General features: G+C 39.9%; 1 protein-coding gene across 11 annotated transcripts in view; it reads left to right on the top strand.

The window, feature by feature from the left end:
- Positions 1-349: 349 nt before the first annotated feature.
- Positions 350-18015, top strand: part of BCL2L13 (BCL2 like 13) — a 43873-nt gene continuing 26207 nt past the window's right edge. For 2 of the 11 annotated variants that reach the window (XR_003254325.1, XM_026070435.1), the window contains exons 1-4: positions 1526-1741; positions 6476-6665; positions 15567-15677; positions 16640-16796. Coding sequence is in view for 9 of the 11 variants with exons in the window: in XM_026070435.1 (XP_025926220.1) it covers positions 1709-1741; positions 6476-6665; positions 15567-15677; positions 16640-16796 (491 nt within the window). In the remaining 2 variants the exon portion in view is untranslated. Of the gene's footprint in view, positions 712-1345; positions 1367-1418; positions 1438-1513; positions 1742-6475; positions 6666-15566; positions 15751-16639; positions 16797-18015 lie in introns of those variants that run through there. The other 9 variants (XM_026070442.1, XM_026070443.1, XM_026070437.1 and 6 more) reach the window with 9 other exon arrangements.

Raw genomic sequence — 18015 nt, 5'->3', positions numbered from 1 at the left:
CAATTTCATTTTCCTCAGTTTTCCATGAAAAAAACGTAAACAGGGCTTAACTCCTGCGAGGATGACTTGCAAATCCTCTGGCTGCATTCTTTGCACGTATGCCCTTGAGCGCAGGAGACACGTTGGGGCCAGCGCCTGCCACGGGAGAGACGCCTCCCTGCTCGACCTCATTGGGGTCCCGCACCGGCGGCAGCGAGCTCCATGGCGGAGCCCCCGCGCCCGGCGGCGCGAGGGCACGCGTCACGTGCCCAGCGCAGGAAGCTGCGCTGCCACCGCCCCGCCCCCGCCGCCATGACACCTACCGAGGCAGAAGCTCCTCGGCCCACCGCAGAGCCGCCCCGCCTCTTCCTGCCCCATCCTGCGGAGGGGGGAAGTCACGTAGCGACAGAGATGTCCTTCCGGGTCCTCTCCCCTCTCCCCCTTCCCCGTCCCGCGGGGTGGGCTGTGACGCGATGACACAAAGTGCCATGACGTGATGCCCCCTCGCCGTGCCCTCCTCCCCTCCCGCCCCTCCATCATGGCGGCGGCGGCGGCAAATTAGGGCAAAGCTCGCACCGCCTCGCGCGCGCGCGCACACACCCACCCCCGGCGGACCGACCCGGAGCAGCGCCGCTCCGCGCCCGACCTTCCCTCCTCCTCCTCCCCCCTCCTCCTCCTCCTCCTCCTCCTCCTCCTCCCCGGCCCCCTCTCTCCGCTTCACGGCGCTCTCAGGTGAGGAAGGGGTGGGAGCGGCGGCTTATTATTCCCCCCCCCCCATTTGCGCGCGCTCGTGCCCCTTCCCCCCCTTCCCCTCCCCCCGCCTGGCTCCGGCCGAGAGTTGGGCGGGGGAGCGGGCACGAGCGCCGCGGCCGTTAGTCAGTGCGGCGGCGGCGGCGCGCGCGCGCTCCTCTCCCTCCCTCTCCCCCGCCTCCCGCGCGCCTGCGGGGCGGGGCGGGGAGGGGAGGGGAGGAGGGAGCAGGCCGATCCCCGCGGGGTCGGTGCCCTGCGAACTTCCGTGAGGGGGCGGGGCGGGGCCGCGCCCCCTCCCCCTCGCAGCCGTTGCCCCCGCCCGCGCGACTCATGCCGTTGGAGGTTGTTGTGCGCGTGTGTTTCCCCGGGGCAGCCCCCGCGGCCGGTCGTGGTGGTGGCCGTGCCTTGCGCTGATTCCTGGTGCGGGTTGCGGGCCCCTCCCTGGAGGGCTAGGAGGGGAGGGGGGGCAGGCACCGCGATGGAGCCGCTGGCCTGCCTGGCCCTGCGCTTTGGGAGAAGGAGCCGCGACCCCCTCTCCCCCCCCCCCCCCCGCTCCCTCGCAACAGCCTCTGAAGGACGGTGGAAAGGCGAGTCGGCCGAATCTGAATTGCAGATGGTTCAGTAGCGAGCGGATCAGGTGGCTTCAGGATGCGCCTGTTGGCTGCGCGGTCTTTGTGCCTGCACCTGGTGCTTGCACTGATTTAGCATGTAGGCATATGATTCCAGTGCAAACCCTGCTGACTGACTCATCCCCGTCTTTCTGCCTCTTGCTGTTTCTGCCTAGATATAAATATCTCATTCATCGCCGTAGTAACTGAGTAGCTTACGCTGCATTCTGAGAGACCTGCTCATCTGTTTCATTCCTGTGTTTGCCTGGTGCTTTGGAAACTTGCAGCAACGGGAGAGCTTCTGCATTAGCTACCTGCTGACTTGTTTACTTTCAAGTCCAAGCAGCACATGGCAAATGAAAACAAAATGAATGAAAACTGGGCTTTCTAACATGTTCATGAAGGTTGAATTTCTAATGATTTAATATTGTGACAGGATTGTTTAAAGCTTGGAAAGACTGAAAACCTTTGTACTAGATAATTCATAAGATTTTGGGTTTTTTTTTCTAAAAGAAAACCAAAACATTTGTCTGGAATGCTCATTTAATTACATTTCCATCTAAGATCAACTAAAACCACAGCCGGGTAAATGACTACTGCATTTTCCAGTATTTTTATCCTTTAAGTGCTACTAGAGGATCAGTAATAGATGTAGTATTGATTCATTTCCAGTAGGAATTGACATGTTTGAACTCAGTAATTATCAGTTTATTAAAAACAATCAGTATCTCTAAGTGATACTGTAATGCATTTTTGGAAAAATACTGAAGAGTTTATCTTCCAGCTTCATCACAGTCAGGTGCCTTGGAGAATCCTACCGGGTAGGTGAAATGTTTTCAGAGACAAACTGCTGCAAGGTTGAACTAGTCCACACATGCAAGTTTCATTCAAAATATCTATACAACCCTTCTGGTAAACTTGGAAAGTACTTGAATGTTTTTCATGTTGTTTGTATGGGGCATGGTTTTATAGGTACATGACCTGCAAACAACTCACTGAGAGTTGAAAATTGTAATACAGAGCACGGTATAAATGTAATGTTGTAGATTAGACTGAAGCATGGTGAGCTGACAGTACTAAGAGTGGTTACCTGTTACAGAGGTAGCTATCAAGAGGATGAACCAGAATATTTCAGCAGCATGCTTCCCTAAAAATGATTTGAACTTGTGTACTATGATTTTGTTACATCTCTAAATCTCGCAATCTGTGCTTAGGTTAACACTGCCTGACTGAGACCACTCATCCTCTGAAATAATTCTCAAGCAGCAGGAAGGGATTCTATTTTCGCAGTACTCTAGAATAATTACATTAGTAGCCAGTAAGTGAAGTTTGGTAACTTGGGCTGTAGATGGGAATTGCCTCCCACCCTGGAATGACTGACTGTTTTCGAGTGGGACTTAACTACTTTCATGATGTTGGTGTTATTTTTGGAATGAAGGCAATCTGTAACTGTGCTATTGTTTTTAGTGTTTTTAGTGCATTAAATGGAAATCGGTAAGGATATGGGTCATCTATTCTTTTGTTTATAAACATGCAACAGAATACTTTGTAAGGGCACATCTCTAAATGCATAAGATATGTCTCTGACCTGCAACAATCAAATGGGTATCCAGCAGATCTTGACGACAGCTGGTGACTTGTCCTTAAAGGCAGTATCATAATACTGTTGCATTTTGGCTTTTGAATTATACTTAGTAAATGTGTAGCTTGATGCATGCTAGAATCGTACAGGTAAGGACTGAAACACAGTAGAGCCCCTTCTCTAAAGGATTATATTCATTGTATTCATTGGTAGTTTTTACATTGCCCTTGAAATAAGGTATAACTCTCCTGTGGATTAGGATGCGACAGACTGCATGAGGAACTGTCGGTCTGACTGGAACTCCAGTTCTCAGGTCAGTTGAACAGCTCAGCCCATGTAGAACAAATGACAGCAGGGTTGGAGGAGTGACAACCTAAGTAAGCTTGAGCACATGTAGCTTTTTTCCCCCCTTGAGCATGCTTGAATTGAGAAGGATTGCAATTTTTTGTAGGTAGTAATTCATAACAGTAATGGTCTCTTTGGCTTTTGAGGAAGCAATATTCTTGTGTTGAATCTCTTACACCACAAGCAACCCTCTCGCCCTTGCTTTGAAGGCTCACATAGTGTTCTGTATCATGCCTTGTTTCCTCTGCTCTTTTACATCTGTCACACAAGCCTTTGTCTTGTTCTCTTCAGTAGTTTCTGGACTCTTTTGCATTATGCTCCTGTAAATGGAATACTCTCCTTCCTCTGATCTAGCCTTTCAACCTGTGTGTCCTGTTTTATTTCCACTCGTCCCTGAAAAATGGCCTTTTCTGAAATATTTACTCTATACGAGGCAATATTTCTCTTGGTAAACACAAATAATCATTCACTATTTAAAATGACTACATTCACTATTTAAAATGACTAATTGAATGATTGCATTATGGGCTTTCCTCAAGGGAGGATCAGTGACTCTGAAATGCATTTCTGGTCCGATATTCTTTTATATGAAGCCTAGGATATTTCTTCCATACAGGCCTCTCGGACTGTATTAACTAAAGTGATTACTTTTTTTCATCTGAAGATTGTTTTTTGTTTTTGTTTTTAAATCTCTTCTCAAGGAAACACTAACCACTATTTAAATAACTTGTCTGATTCTCTCTCTTCCCCCCCCCCCCCCAAGGTGCTCAGTTAAGCATGCTGAAATGTTCATGAATTAGGCTTCACTGTTGCATATGGATCACTGTGCTGGTATGGAGTCTCATTCTTGTACTGGTAGATTGTTATTTCTTTCATTTTTGGTGTTGATTTGGAATTCTATTTTAAAGAATAAATCTTTGTTGTATATTCAGACTTGTTCTTTGATATACAGTGTAGTGTCTGGATTTCTCTGGACCATACATCAGACTGTGATTCCTTCAAGATAGGTCTCTCCAGTTTTTCTTGAAGGGCTCCCATTCACTATGTAGGCATTGCAGGGCATATCTTGCTTTCAGGGTTATGCTGTTCTACTGAACAAAACTGCAGTGTGTTGGGGAGCTTTTGCTTTTGGGTGAATGACATCTTTCACATCTGGTGTGAGGTCTGAAGAACAGATCTGTTGTTAAAGATTCCTAATGTTTTTTTGAGCAGTTGTTTTTGCCAAATGTCCCTGTTTTATCAAAGTCTCAGTTTGTGATAGTGGCTGAAGGGTAGCTGTGTATTGTGCAAAAGCTGCTCTTATCCTTTGCTATAATGTCTTATGTTTCTGAAGCACAACACATTGCCTATAGAGCACTCTGGGATGGAAGAGAGAACATAAATGTAGGATTACTGCTCTGAGGGAAGAGATGAGTGTCGGCTCAAAGTCTCAACAGCCGTTCCTATGTAGATTGATATTTCAGTTCTGTCTGTAGCGAAGACCCAATTAAATCTTTCTGGTAAAGGATTTCAGGCATTTTGAAATACATAAGAAGAGACAGGGCTTCGCAGAGTATAGTCTTCATGAAACATTCCTCCTCTGTTCTTAATGCTGAATGAGTTTCAGAAGCTAGAATTGCTAAAGATTAAAGAAAGAACACCTAGCCAATTTTCCATCAACTCTTTTTGCTTTGCAGGTTTTAGTTTGACAGATAAATTTTTCTTTGCCAAGCTACTTACAAAGTAACCATGCCACAGCATAGTTCTGGTTCTGTTTATCCTCAGTAACCAGTTGTACTGCTGTTAATCTGAATTCCTTTCCAGGGAGGAGGGGAATTAGAAGCTAGCCAAGATACACCTAGACAGATCAATGTTTTTCTTTTGTGTGCTATATTTATTTATTTTTTCTTAATCTTGAGGCATCATCTGCAGATTGTGCTTTGGTTTACTAACCTGGTGGTCTGTCTTAATCTCAAGACATTCCCAATGTAATCAGGAAGCCTCCTGAGGTATACCAACTTCTGCTGGGTATTTCTGTAGAGTTTTTCTCATTCTGACTGCACTTTTACTGCTAAACCTGGTTTAATTATTTGTGCTAAAGATGAATGTAGTCTCAAACTAGTAAACTGCCTAGCTCCTTTGGTACCTGTTGAGTAGCTGTTCTGTAGCCTCAACATTTCTGTGTGCCTTTCAGTTAAATATCCAGTCTGATGGCTAAGTGTGAGGTACCTCTTGTTCAGGAATGACTCTCTGAAGTTTTTGAGAACTTAAACCTGAAAGCTCATCTTGAAGCCCTAATTATTGTTATTTAATTTGTCAGGCTGTTTGTACATTGGAAGAAGTTATCCAGACTGTTCCTGATTTAAAGAGCTAAAAGCATGTTAGTCTGAAACTTCCTTCAAATCTGTTGTATGGCTTTTTCCCCCTCTCCATGTTGTCTTCTAAGATTTTTTCTTTTTTTCTTTGTCCCTTCTGGCTGTTGTTTATTTCTATCTTAGTCTTTTCTACTGTTCTCATTTGGATGTTTGAAAAGTGACTAAACAAATAGAATAAAATGTGGAAGGTCCTTGGCCAGATGTTGCCATTAGATATGGATTTCTATCAGTATTAATGTCTGGGTGAGAAGTCCAGGACACACAACCATCTGCTCTTCCAATCTCTACAATAAATGTGGATTTTATTTCTTCTGTTGACCATATGTTTTTCCACTGCTGCTGGAACAGTAAAATGAATTTGAGGCAATTGTGGTCACTTTTGCTGCATTAAAAATTTTGAGCATTGTAATAGCTGAGAATCTGAGAGGCAAGAAAATAGTCATCTGCGGCTTAGGGGAAAAGCGAACTCTTGTGAACTTTTCCCTCAAATTGTAGTTAACTAAGTCTTCAGAACCCCTCAGAATTTCTTTGCATGTATTTTTATATGAGGTTGAGTCGGGAGACATTTGGAAGGAGGACGCATGGTGAGGAACTGTTCAATTTGCTTTAATGCGAGAGTTCGTATGTGAAGTGGGAGTGAGAAATTCCACTGCTGACAACAGTCAGACAGGGTACTGGACTGGGAGGTATTTGGTTTGATTCTGCACAGTTCTTATTAAAATAAGAATGCATAGGATATAAAGACAAACATCTGGATTGTACTTTAAGATCATTACATAATTCCTTGTTATGTATGAGTTCATGACCGATTGCAACCTTATAAAAAACAAACAAAACATTCTATTCTTTCCTTACAGCCCTCATCTGTTACCGAGAGAAAACCCCGTGTGCCCAATAAGAGCACTGAAGCATTGCAAGTCAACCCGATGGCGTCCTCTACTGCTGTGCCTGTAGGATTTCATTATGAAACAAAATATGTAGTTCTCAGCTACCTGGGACTTTTATCACAAGAGAAGCCACAGGAGCATCCTCCTCCTTCAACTCAAGGTGATATACCACATATACACGTGTAACTATTTTGGCAATCATTTGTAGTCGTGAACTGTTTGTGCATATATGTAGAATGTCAGCCAGATGTTTAGTGTTCTGTATCTCTTTATTTTACTATTCATTTAAAATAATGTGAAAAAATGCTGATGGAAACAAAGCTGTTTGCATTTAGATTGCTATTTTAATTTGAGCTGTGCCAGAGGTGACTGGTGTTTATGAAGCAAATACATGGTTTTAAATAGCTGTCTTCAGGTTAGGAAGGATGAGAATTTATCATCTTTGTTGAGCCATCTTGAGAATCTGAGCCCGTGTTTGCCTTTTTTGGGAGGCAAATGGAAGTAAGCAGGGGTGAAGTGGTGTTTTCCAGCATAATCTCTGAATGATGACCTAAGCAATACCATGTACTAAATATTTTTGCCATATTATGTTAACGCTTCTGTTGTTGTCAGTCAGTGGTAGTGTGGAGATGTGAGACTTAATCTGGCCTACGCTGCATTTATTTGTTTCTTTATTTTTAAGAAGTCAAGGATTGCATGGAGTCAGGTGTTTCTTCCAGAACAGGCTTATGCATATAGGAAATTGAGCATAACAAAAGAAGTTTGGTAGATTGTTTCGTATTCCAGGGAATAAACCTTCTTTTATGTTGGGGTAGCAAGCACTTAAAACAAGCAATGTATTTGTCAAGATCATTTTGGTGGCTTGTCAATTCTTAATGATGTTTCAGTCACTTATCCGCAGCTTATTCTGATGAAAGTCATATTTTAAAAAAAGGGCAGTTTTTAGAATCTTTTTTTCCTTGAATGAGCATTTAAGAATGCATACTCTATCATTTACTCCAGTTATCTGTCATCAGAAGAAAATTCCTAAAACAAAAAGATAGCATCAAAGATACAGCAGAAATAATTTTATCAGTTTGGCACTAAAATATAGAGCATATGTTGATTATATCATATACCGTTTATAAAATTAAACATCGTATGTTTAAGATGTGTCTATTACTTCTACTTTGGCTACATCTGTGGTCCATGAAGGGAGAGGCACCTTAGTGCCAAGATGCTGTTTCATGAAACTCTTTGTTGGAGGATGTGGTTATTTTAGGAATAACACCTCATTCTGGATATCCAGTCAGGATAACAGGACTATAATTGGAAATATATGAGGTACATACAAACCTACCATGTGGAAGAGTCTGCTTCATTCTGAAAATGTAAGACTCAGTAGGGAAACTTAGTCTTAAAGCTTTCTTTTTATAATTTGGATTTAGTTACCTATGAAATATTTGAAAATTGAGAGGAAACCTCTCAATTGTTTCTCAGTACAGAAACTTGTAAGAAATGTTTGAATTAAAGAAAATTATTAAAACTGTATAAAGAGGAAGTGCTGCTACAGATGTTTACATACACATAATCAATTAAGAGGACTTTTGAGGTCTTGTTTAAAGATAACTGTTGAATCCACTATCCACTATATCACATATCCACTATTTAGATATGTTAGCTTATGTTACAGTGGAATGTACTTGGACTTGCTATTAAAATACTCTAAGGCATTGACACTTTGAAAATCTGTCCTTTCATCCCCATTGCTCTAAACCTTCGATCCTAAGCAGGAGACTCTCCTGCACTTCCCTCACCAACACCCCCAAGAACAGGAAGTGAACACAACTTTTCCTCCCTTGGTCATTTTTCACTGTAATTAGATCTCTCTTTCAATGTTTTTACTGCTTTCTGATTAAAAAATGGAAAAAATCATTCTCCCTTACTCCTAATCTGCAATGTTGTTTCTCATTCTGTTTTGAATGCCTTAGATGGACTTCAGTCTCCTTCTAAACAAAGTGCAAACATTTTATCCTTCCTTTTAAGGCATTATGTAACTTTAATTTATTTTTGTTTCTTTCTTCACTTTTGCTGTTGCTTACCTGTTTTCTGTCCTTGCAACAGCTTTCCATTTGTCTGACAGTTGCTTTTCCATTTAAAAAAAAAATCTTTTCTCCTACTGCCTTTCTTGTTGCTTAACAGTTGTTTCAACTGCACTCTCAGGCTGTCTGTGGTAAGGGCCATGTGTTTATTGTGAAGTGCTGTATGCATTTTGGTTGAATATGAAGTAGTTATGTACAATCTGTATCTTGTTGCTTAGAACATGGTGAAAACTGCACTAAAGCACTCTTCTTTTTAAGCTTCTCCCCTAAGGAGACAATGAGAGAACAAGCAGCCCATAAAGGATGTTAGCTGCACTGCCTAATGCACTAGTGGGAGTCAGTTGGGTATTACAGTAACAAGTGCAGTATTAGAAACCTGTAAAGAACAAATGAGATGTGAAAGCCAGTAAATGGAAATGAATAGTTGTTTAGAATGCCATCATGAAGTAGGAACTTTGTTTTTCATAAGGAAAATATGAGAGGGATAATAATATGACATTGCATCATGTTTGTCAGTGTGTTTTTTCATGCTGTATCATCAGCCATTGGTAAAATATCTTGACAGAGCCTGAGGTACTTTCATTGATGGTTTTTGTGGTGTTTAAAACACTAGTCRCTGGTGTTTTGCTAATGGTTATTTGATTGTATTTTAGTTGCAAAACAGTTTTCTATTTTATACTTTTCATTCTTACGAGGTATTGACTCTTTGCTATATAATAATCTCCCTTCATACGTTTTTCTTAGATCCAGATGAGTCTACTCTTTGTCCAATTTCTGTGTCTCGCTACAATATAAAGGGAGTATCCAGAAAGGCTGGCTTTAGCCTCATTATGTTAATCTCTTTAGTCTCCACCTGTATTGGGGAGTGAGAGGCTCTTCTAGAGGGTGTTTCAGAGTGAGATCCTAATTATAGCTGCCTTGAATCACACTGGAGGATCTTCTCTCTCTTTCCGTTGCACATATAAAGAACATAGAGAAGTAAGATAAACTAGGTGTAGTTAGTATTTATATACTTCCCCTGAGTCTCCTTCTACAGCAGGCTGCTAGATCTCACTGTCTGATACCGAAGGAGATTTCAGTGAAGCTTCAACATTCCAGATAAAGTAGAGAAGATATATACAATGGCTCAAAACAACAAAAAAGAAAAGCAGTCTTTCCTAAGAGTAGTGCTGCTGTTTTATCTCTTGTAGAACTTGTAGGAAAAATTGAATGCTTTTGTTCATTCGCCTCCATTTTCCTGCTATGGTCATCTCCCCAAAAGCTGTGCTTTCTTGCATTTCATATTGAAGAGTTCTTTTTCTGATGTGTGTCTTTCTCTTCCAAAAACTCAGATAAAAGTAAAATCTGCAAGATACTTGTTAGATTTCATGTAAAAACTTGTATTTAATTTTTGCAGACCTAATATACTTTAATAGAGTGATGACTTCCAGAGAGAATTAATTTAGTAAAGAGAAAGCTCGAACAAATTACATGAAGAATTCCTTCACTGTAATTGCTTTGGGGTCTCTTGGTCTGTCTTGATTTGTTGCAAGAAATGTGGCTTCAGTTCCACTAGCTAAAACCAGTTCTGACTTCAGCCAAAGAAGGCCAATCTCTAAGTCAACACCTGGGTATTACTATGAAAGTTTTATTTAGAGAACTGCTCTTCAGTGCAGGGACTGAAGAGAGAACTGTCTGCAGTTTTCCAGGCACTCGAAGAAAAGCTTATTTTATTGGACAAAATGATCCTTTTGACATTACAGCTGTGTAGAATTTTGTAGTTGATCTCAGTATCTCTAGAGGAAAAACAAGCAAACTTAACTAAGAAATAATTTTAGAGATTACTTCTATTCCAGGCCCAGTTCTGGAAAAATAATGATTCTTCATAATTCCAGGTTCAGTTTATTTAAAGTAAGGTTCATTAGCAGTAAATACCATTACTTTTTGGTAGAATTTGAGATAGGTGAATAATACAAATTGCTCAGAGAAATCTGATACAATAGACAGGGTAAGATATCATCTGTGTAAATTCATACAACCTGAAGCAATGGATGAGCACAGTTAAAATGTGAGAGAAAGCTCTCAGTAAAATAAATATCACTTATTGAAAACATGCTGAAAATATGTTGAAAATAAATATCAAGTATTGGAATACATTTTTACAGTTTTTTCCACTGAAATTCACACTCATTATGGAGGCTTCCAGTCTACTGCAGCTGCCTGTGCTACTTGCTGTCTTTTAGAAGTGTCCAGGTACTTTAATTCAATACACCTGTGTTATAAATGCTTCTTGAAATTTGATCAAGGGGAGTAATTGTTAGTGTACTTCTGTGGGTTTTTTTTAAATTGATTTCTCCATGGTTTGACTCCATCCCATGAGCCTGTAGTCGTAACTGTGGTTCTAAGGAAAGCTGTTTTTCTGTGTTTTCCTAGACAATCTCCTGAAGAGAATTCTAAGAATAAGAAACCTTATATAATCCTTCAGCTCGCAGGAGCATCCACAAGATTTATAATCAATGTCACTATTAAGCGTGGCATAGATTGCACAAGAGGTGAACAAAACTTTGACAGTTTTACAGTTTCCCTGAGATACATGTTATCCATGGTAATTGTAATCCAATTACTGTGCACATTGTCCTTTCAGCCATTAATTATCTGTTTTGAGATTGGTGTATGAAGTGCTGTATATATTCAGTAATCAAGTCGTTATAGTGGTAGCAGTTTCCCAAACAGATTTCTTATTGCTAAGCGGTATTGAATTGGGATACTAGAAGTGGATTTTACATGTATGTGTTCACATGCACCAGTTAGAAGAGAACTCTGATACATCTCAGGAAATACATGTACAGATACTCAAAGATGATCAGGATTTATGGCGTTGTAGGTGAGCTCAAGGCTCCTCTATGACAATCCCAAATCTAACATTAGTAGATTTATCATAGGGTATTGACCATGATGGGTGGGATAATTGTTGTCACAAGAGATTCAGTCATCAGGTGGAGTGGCTGTTGTAGAATATCTTGGTTTTCTTTGTCCTCCATGTCTGTATCTTACTTATCCTTCATAGTACCTATCATTGTTCTGTGGGAAATTAAAGTTTGTGAGATGTTTTTAGCTAAGTAACACATTCCTTAGAAACTTTCCTCTTACAGCACAATATATGTAGTTTGGCTGAAAAGCCACAATCTGAAAAGCTACACATCATATGTCAGACCAATCCAGTTGTTAGAGGTAATGGGAGACCCATGTCTTGAACTCAGGAGAAGAAAGGCAATTCTTGGGGTTGTGAGTCGGAGAAGAAAGAGGGGGTCCCTCCAGAGATGTAAATTCCCACTTATTTAAGCTTCCTCTCTGCCCACAAAAGAAAAGACTTCTAGCTGGCAATTTCTTGTGTCTTTTTGGTCCTTAATAGAGTTTTGGACTCAATTAATTTATTTTTAGCAGAACCTTTTTATGGGTAAAGGCATGTTTATGTTTAAACTTCTTTATAAGTAGATTCGTTTAAACCTCTTTTCAAACCAAGGGCTACATCTGGTATGACAGTCTGTGTTCTGGAGTTTGCTGGGGTAATGAATATGCTTTTCATTTAAGAAAAAGGTTGAATACATTTCTAAAGAGATCTCTTATATCTGCATCACTTCTCAGTGCTTGCAAAATTTTTAGACACTCGCTTTTCCGCTTTGCTTATTTTTTTAAAAAAGAGCCTGAGATACTATGTAATTTCTAGAGTCATGCTGAAAATGAATTTTCAATTCAATGTTAACTATGCAGACATTAATACAGAGTCTTGAAACTTGAAAACAGACATACTGATAAGTTAAAATAACAGATATAAAACAAAAAATTCCAGCACAGATCTGTGACATCAGAGGCCTTCTTTTTCAGTGACCCTGTATTCATCTGAACTAAAAAGACATACAGCTTTTTTCAGTCTCTTCTTATAGTTGCTGCTGTCTCTTGTTAGCCTTAGTTTGACACAAACACAATAGAATCAGATGTGCTGGCTCTCTGACTCTGAGGGATGACTTCCATCCCTCCTCCTCTTCCCAGGATCAAACTTGGGAAACAGGTTAGTCTTGTATTGTTACTAAGCTTCTGGAATGGCCTTAAGGGTGGAGTTTTACCAAAGTATTACATTAGGTTACCAGTCATAGCACTGCCTGATTGTCAGTGATGCAGTGCTCCATGGACTTTTAGAGCACATTTTCCCCCTACTTTGCATGTTACTTCCATATACCTGAAAAATAAACTATTAACAAGAAAACTCTTGGGCAAAAGGGGAACGCTTATTCCTTAAATAGGAAGTGGAATGTACTCACTTTTTTGTATAAGAATTTGTAACAAAAGTTTGTTGTGTCTTTGGGTTGGAAAGAAGCCTTTCAGGGTCAGTTTACCAAAGACCTGTAATAGGTAGACCTGTTTTTTTTCTGCCTAAGAAAGCATTTCTTCTTGGTGAATCTTGTAAGTACCATTTATGGTGTGACCTTTGGCATTAATAAAGAATGAAAATATGATGTTCCTGCTCTACCAGAAGCTCTTTTTACTATTTTATCCTAGTTATTTTCAAACCGACTTGGAAGTCCTCTAAAGGAGGAAAAGGATAACTGCTCTCTTAAGAACTTTGATGTTAGAATATGCTATTCTTCAATACTGGGTGCATTTTTATGGCTAAGGGACAACATACAGGAGATGCAGAAAGCTGAAGCCCTTTGATAGGGGAATAAACAGTGCAAAGTCACTGAGCCAGGAGGGGTAGGTTTCTGATGTTTTGGCATGACTGAATGGTCAGGTGTTATTGGAATCAGCAGCTGCTGCAAAGTTATGGGTGTTAGGGGATGGAAACCATTGACTCTGCAGCACTGGTTATCTAAACAGCTCTTTTGTGTGCTGGCAGCAATGGAATTTCTCTTCGTTCCATTTTCCACATGACTTCTTATCAAGTATGACAGCTTGTCATGTGTGATCAACATCACATTAGTCCCATGAGAACGGGTGCTCTTCTGAATACCCTCTTTCCTTCCATATGCAGGGTGAAACATAGGTTAAAGCAAGACTTTGTATTTGCATGTACCTGTTGGGCTTGAGTGTGAAGCAGTGATTTAGTCATTCAAAGACCGTAAGGGGACTGACAAGGTATTAGTGAGTGTCTGTTTATTAACCAAAAGGAGGAACAGTTTGTTCCTGTCTGGAATTTATGGTTCAGAGTGGCAAAGTGAGACTCTTTGTTTGAAAAGGGATTTCAGAAGCTAAATAAACTTATTCTGAATATAGTAATGGTGATATAATTGTGTGGTTAAGTAAAATGAAATTAAACTGACTGTCTGTTGGCCCTTTAAACTATTTGAGCAAATAAGTGTAAACATTTTACATTGTCCTGTACATCCATTTCACATGAATTTGTCTCACAGGTATCCATAAAAGAGCTGCATGTGTAAGCATAAACAAATGTTCAGTGGGTTGATTTTAAAGATTTCAACTTGTTTTTCAAGTGTACAGGACATTGCAAGCTTATTTAGTGTTTTTTAAATACAGAAGATGCACTCTATTTTGTGTATCTGTGTGTGTTAGCTGGTATTGATGCTTAAATGTTTTTCACGCACTCTGATATGAAAACTAGTGCTTACTGTGTGTCCGTTATGAAGAAAGGGGAAGGCGGTGCAATGATTAAAGTGAATTCAAGCAGATTTTAGTAGAGGTGAACCAAGGAGAATAGGCATTTGTTCATAAGACTGCCAAATTATGATTTAGTGCCTTTAAAACACGGATGAAAAAAGACATGCCAGAAAGCTACAATGGTTGTTGCGGGACCGAAGATTTTAATTGAAGATTTTAACTTGAAGATGCTGATGTGAAAAATAAGCAATGGGTAAGGAATAAGGTCAGACAATATCAACATTACAGATATAAATCCTTTCCCTTTTTATTTTCTTCAACTGAATGAAGAAGTTCTGTACAGCAGAATTGTGCCAGGATGTCCAGGAAGAGCTGCAAACAGTTAGTGTGGGTGCAAAAAGGGTGAGATAGGTTTGAGAGTTGTTGGCATTTGAGTGCATGGGTAGGAAACACAGRCAGCATTATCAGAAGGTCGGACAGAAGATGGTTTTTAAACCATGGGTGTGGGACAACATGAAGACCCCAAAAATAATTCTAAGGAATATTCAAAAGTAAGAGATCCAGGAAAATGTGATTGGGGAAGTATAGTCACTGATACTGTTGAAAGCAACAGAGTGCAAGGCTAATGAGGACTGATGACTTAAAACTTTCCTTCCCTGACACTTTGGGAAGGGAGTGGACAGAAGGGGGATTACTTAGCAAAAGGAAGCTTTGTGGTCAACTGACACTGACAGATGAGAACTGACAAATGACTGGCAATTCTGGGGTACTTTGTCTCTGTTGTTACTTTTGGACCCTATCTTAAATGATATATTTTGGCCTGCAGGATCCCATGAATAAGGAAATGATGCACAGTTGATAGATTTCAGGATTCTTCACTGATATAATTACATAATTGTTCTCAGTATTTTTGTTAACTTTGCAGACCTCAATATAAATTTTATATTTTGTTACTAAAATATCAAACTTATACCTATATTAAAATTGAGTATTGTGAACTGTAAAGACATCTGCTTGGTTTTGGTGTAGTTTGATAATGAGCATATTTTAATTATTGCCTATTTATGTGCTTTGGTTTGATTTTGGTTTTAAATTTAAGATAAACTGCTTAGTGTTTTTTAGAGCAATTGAATATTTTAATTGTTTTGTTTATAAATTCATATTTAAAGCACTTGTTCTATCTTGAACAAGCCCAGAAGCTTATGTGTTTCTGGGTTCACATAATAAAACTATTGTAATAAATGCACTCAAGGGAACACTTTGTGATATGATGTCTGAAATATGATTTTCACCTTGTATTTCTTTATAGTTAAAATTTCAATATCATGTTCCATTTATCTACCTTATTTGAAATACTACATTTGAGTAATTACTCTGGTTTCTTTTAGGGACTCAACAACAGCTTATGGCACAACATGCTTTGGAGAAAGAGGCTTTGGAGAAGATTAAAATAGAAATTGAGGAGGAGCTAAAACGTCTTGATGAAGAAATCTTGGAAGGTGCAGGCTCTTCAGATTTTCTCATTTCAGTTGACAATCTCTATACAATATAACAGTGGTTATTTTGTAACAGGTACTCTACTTAGAGATTTTTGGCTGCACTGAACGTCTCGCTTCCCCTCTCTCCCCCCCAGTATTTCTGCCCATTGTCACATTAAGTAAAATAGTTAAACTTTGCCATTTAGAGCAATGGAGTCTAGCCAAAGCAAACAATTAAATGGCAATTAATAGGCTACTGTAAATAATGAAATGTAAGCAACTCTTAAGCTGCTCTAGTTGATGACAGAAGTAAAATCATTCCTCAGCAACTAACGTTCATGGGAGAATGGACTTAAACTGTCCAATGTCTCAGTTCTACCAAGTTTGCTTTTTTTTTGTGACCTGCTCTGACCTATAAATGTGACTTTAATGAGACTCCCAGCAAGGGATAATTTGGAAACGATCTTTGCTTTTCATGTGCTTTGCAAATGGAGAGACCAAAGTGGAAGGGCTCTGGATCTATTTTCATTCATCCGTATAGACCTGTCCTAGAAGATATAAGTTGAGAAGGAAAAGGTTAGATGAACTGAATATTGTTTTAAAAACTGATACTCTGGTACTGCTACAGATATTTCCCTGTGTGGGCAAATTTTACCATGGGGAAGAGGCTCTCTTGCTGCTCTTTCAGGGCTGGCATTAGCTTAAAATTCAGAATATTTGCACATTCAGTGAATTTGCCATTTAGGATACGGTTATGAAAGAAGACCTAGAGGGGAATGTAGCTCAGAGTCTTCTATGGCTTGTAAGTACCACTTCCGGAGTAAATTTGGCCCATACTTGTTTTACTGAAATTTATTCATAGCGTACTTTGACAATGAAGTTGTGATTTCTTCCTCCCTGATATAAATTGTGCTTAACTAGTGGGATAGGAAATCTGAGACTGTTGTTGTACTTAGGTATATCTATATATTTTTTTCTCTCAGCATTTACCAGTACAGGATTTGACTGCCACACTTCTCCCGTATTCAGTCCTGCCAATCCAGAGAGCTCAATAGAAGATTGCCTGGCTCATCTAGGGGAGAAAGTGTCCCAGGAATTGAAAGAACATCTGCACAAAGCACTACAGAGCTTGCTTAGCAAGTGAGTTTTCCTTTCCTTGTTCGAAAGGAAGGTATTTCCTTTTGCATTGTAGCTGCTGCTGACATGCTGAATATGGGACTACATTTTTGCATTGCATTTCTGTCTTTTTCAGTGTTCCTTTATCTGTCTGGGTTTTTGTTTTGTGTTGTACAGTCTGAATGCTTCTTTGTAGTATTTGCTCTTTGAAATACCGTAAGTTCTAATTTTTTTCTAATCTTTTATCACTGAACTTCTGAGACTAATTCAAGTAGTTTGACTTGCTGGTGAAACTAGCAGCTGGCAGATGCCATTTGCCATTGCCAATTTCATGGATGCTGGGCTGTAGCCAAATTAACAAATTCTACTTTATAGAAAAAGTGGGAGTAGAGGTTTGATTGTAGCTGTGCCCAAGATGAGAGGGAGAATTGCCTGAAGTGAAGGTAGTTCGATGTTTTATGACCAGCATTCAGGACACACATCTGAAGCAAGTGTGGACACCTGGGCTAACCTCACTGCATTAGGAATTGTCCTTTCATTTTAAGCTTATTATTTAAATAGCAAATAGTACTGGGCATCCCAGTATCTTGATTAACGTGATTTGTAGATATATAAAGTTGTGACTATTTCTTTTTCTAATATGAATTACTAGCCTGATTTCTGATGGAGCCACATGAACTACTGTCTCTGTTAAAAATCAGGCTAGTATGCTGAATGACCTCCAAAATGTGTTTGTAGAGAGCTGGAGTTGCTAGTTCAGGGACAGTTATATAAATGCAATTGTGAAGGCAGCATTTGAAAATGGCTGTCTGAACTATATATGTTTTGTGGATTGGTTTAAATAACATGGCTCTAAAGGAGCTGTGAATCTCTAGTGCTCCTCTTTCAGATATGCGTAGCTGTTCATGAAATATTTAAATGGCAAGATGCTATAAGCTTAGATACCAGTGCCTAATTTAAACTTTCTAATCTGATATTTGGGGCTTAAGTAGTCCATACAGGCATTGGAGAGGCATCATTGTGCCCTTATGAAGGTACCTTTATGCCAGACATTTGAGAGGTTATGAATCTGGAAGTCATTACTTAACTAGCCCACTTTCTTGTAATAACCAATAAGGATTGTTGACTTTTTATGACCACTTTAATTTAAGACTGATGGACATGGCCTGGGCTCCCCAGCAAAGGTCCCATGTAACATCTGGCCATAGCTGCATCTGGAGCCAGCTGGCTCTTTTCCTTGAGT

This window comes from Apteryx rowi, unplaced genomic scaffold, assembly GCF_003343035.1.
Source record: "Apteryx rowi isolate R43461 unplaced genomic scaffold, aptRow1 scaffold_31, whole genome shotgun sequence".
Classification (NCBI taxonomy): Eukaryota; Metazoa; Chordata; class Aves; order Apterygiformes; family Apterygidae; genus Apteryx; species Apteryx rowi.
The sequence above is the reverse complement of the archived record's forward strand: the minus strand, read 5'-3'. Positions and strand labels throughout refer to the sequence as shown.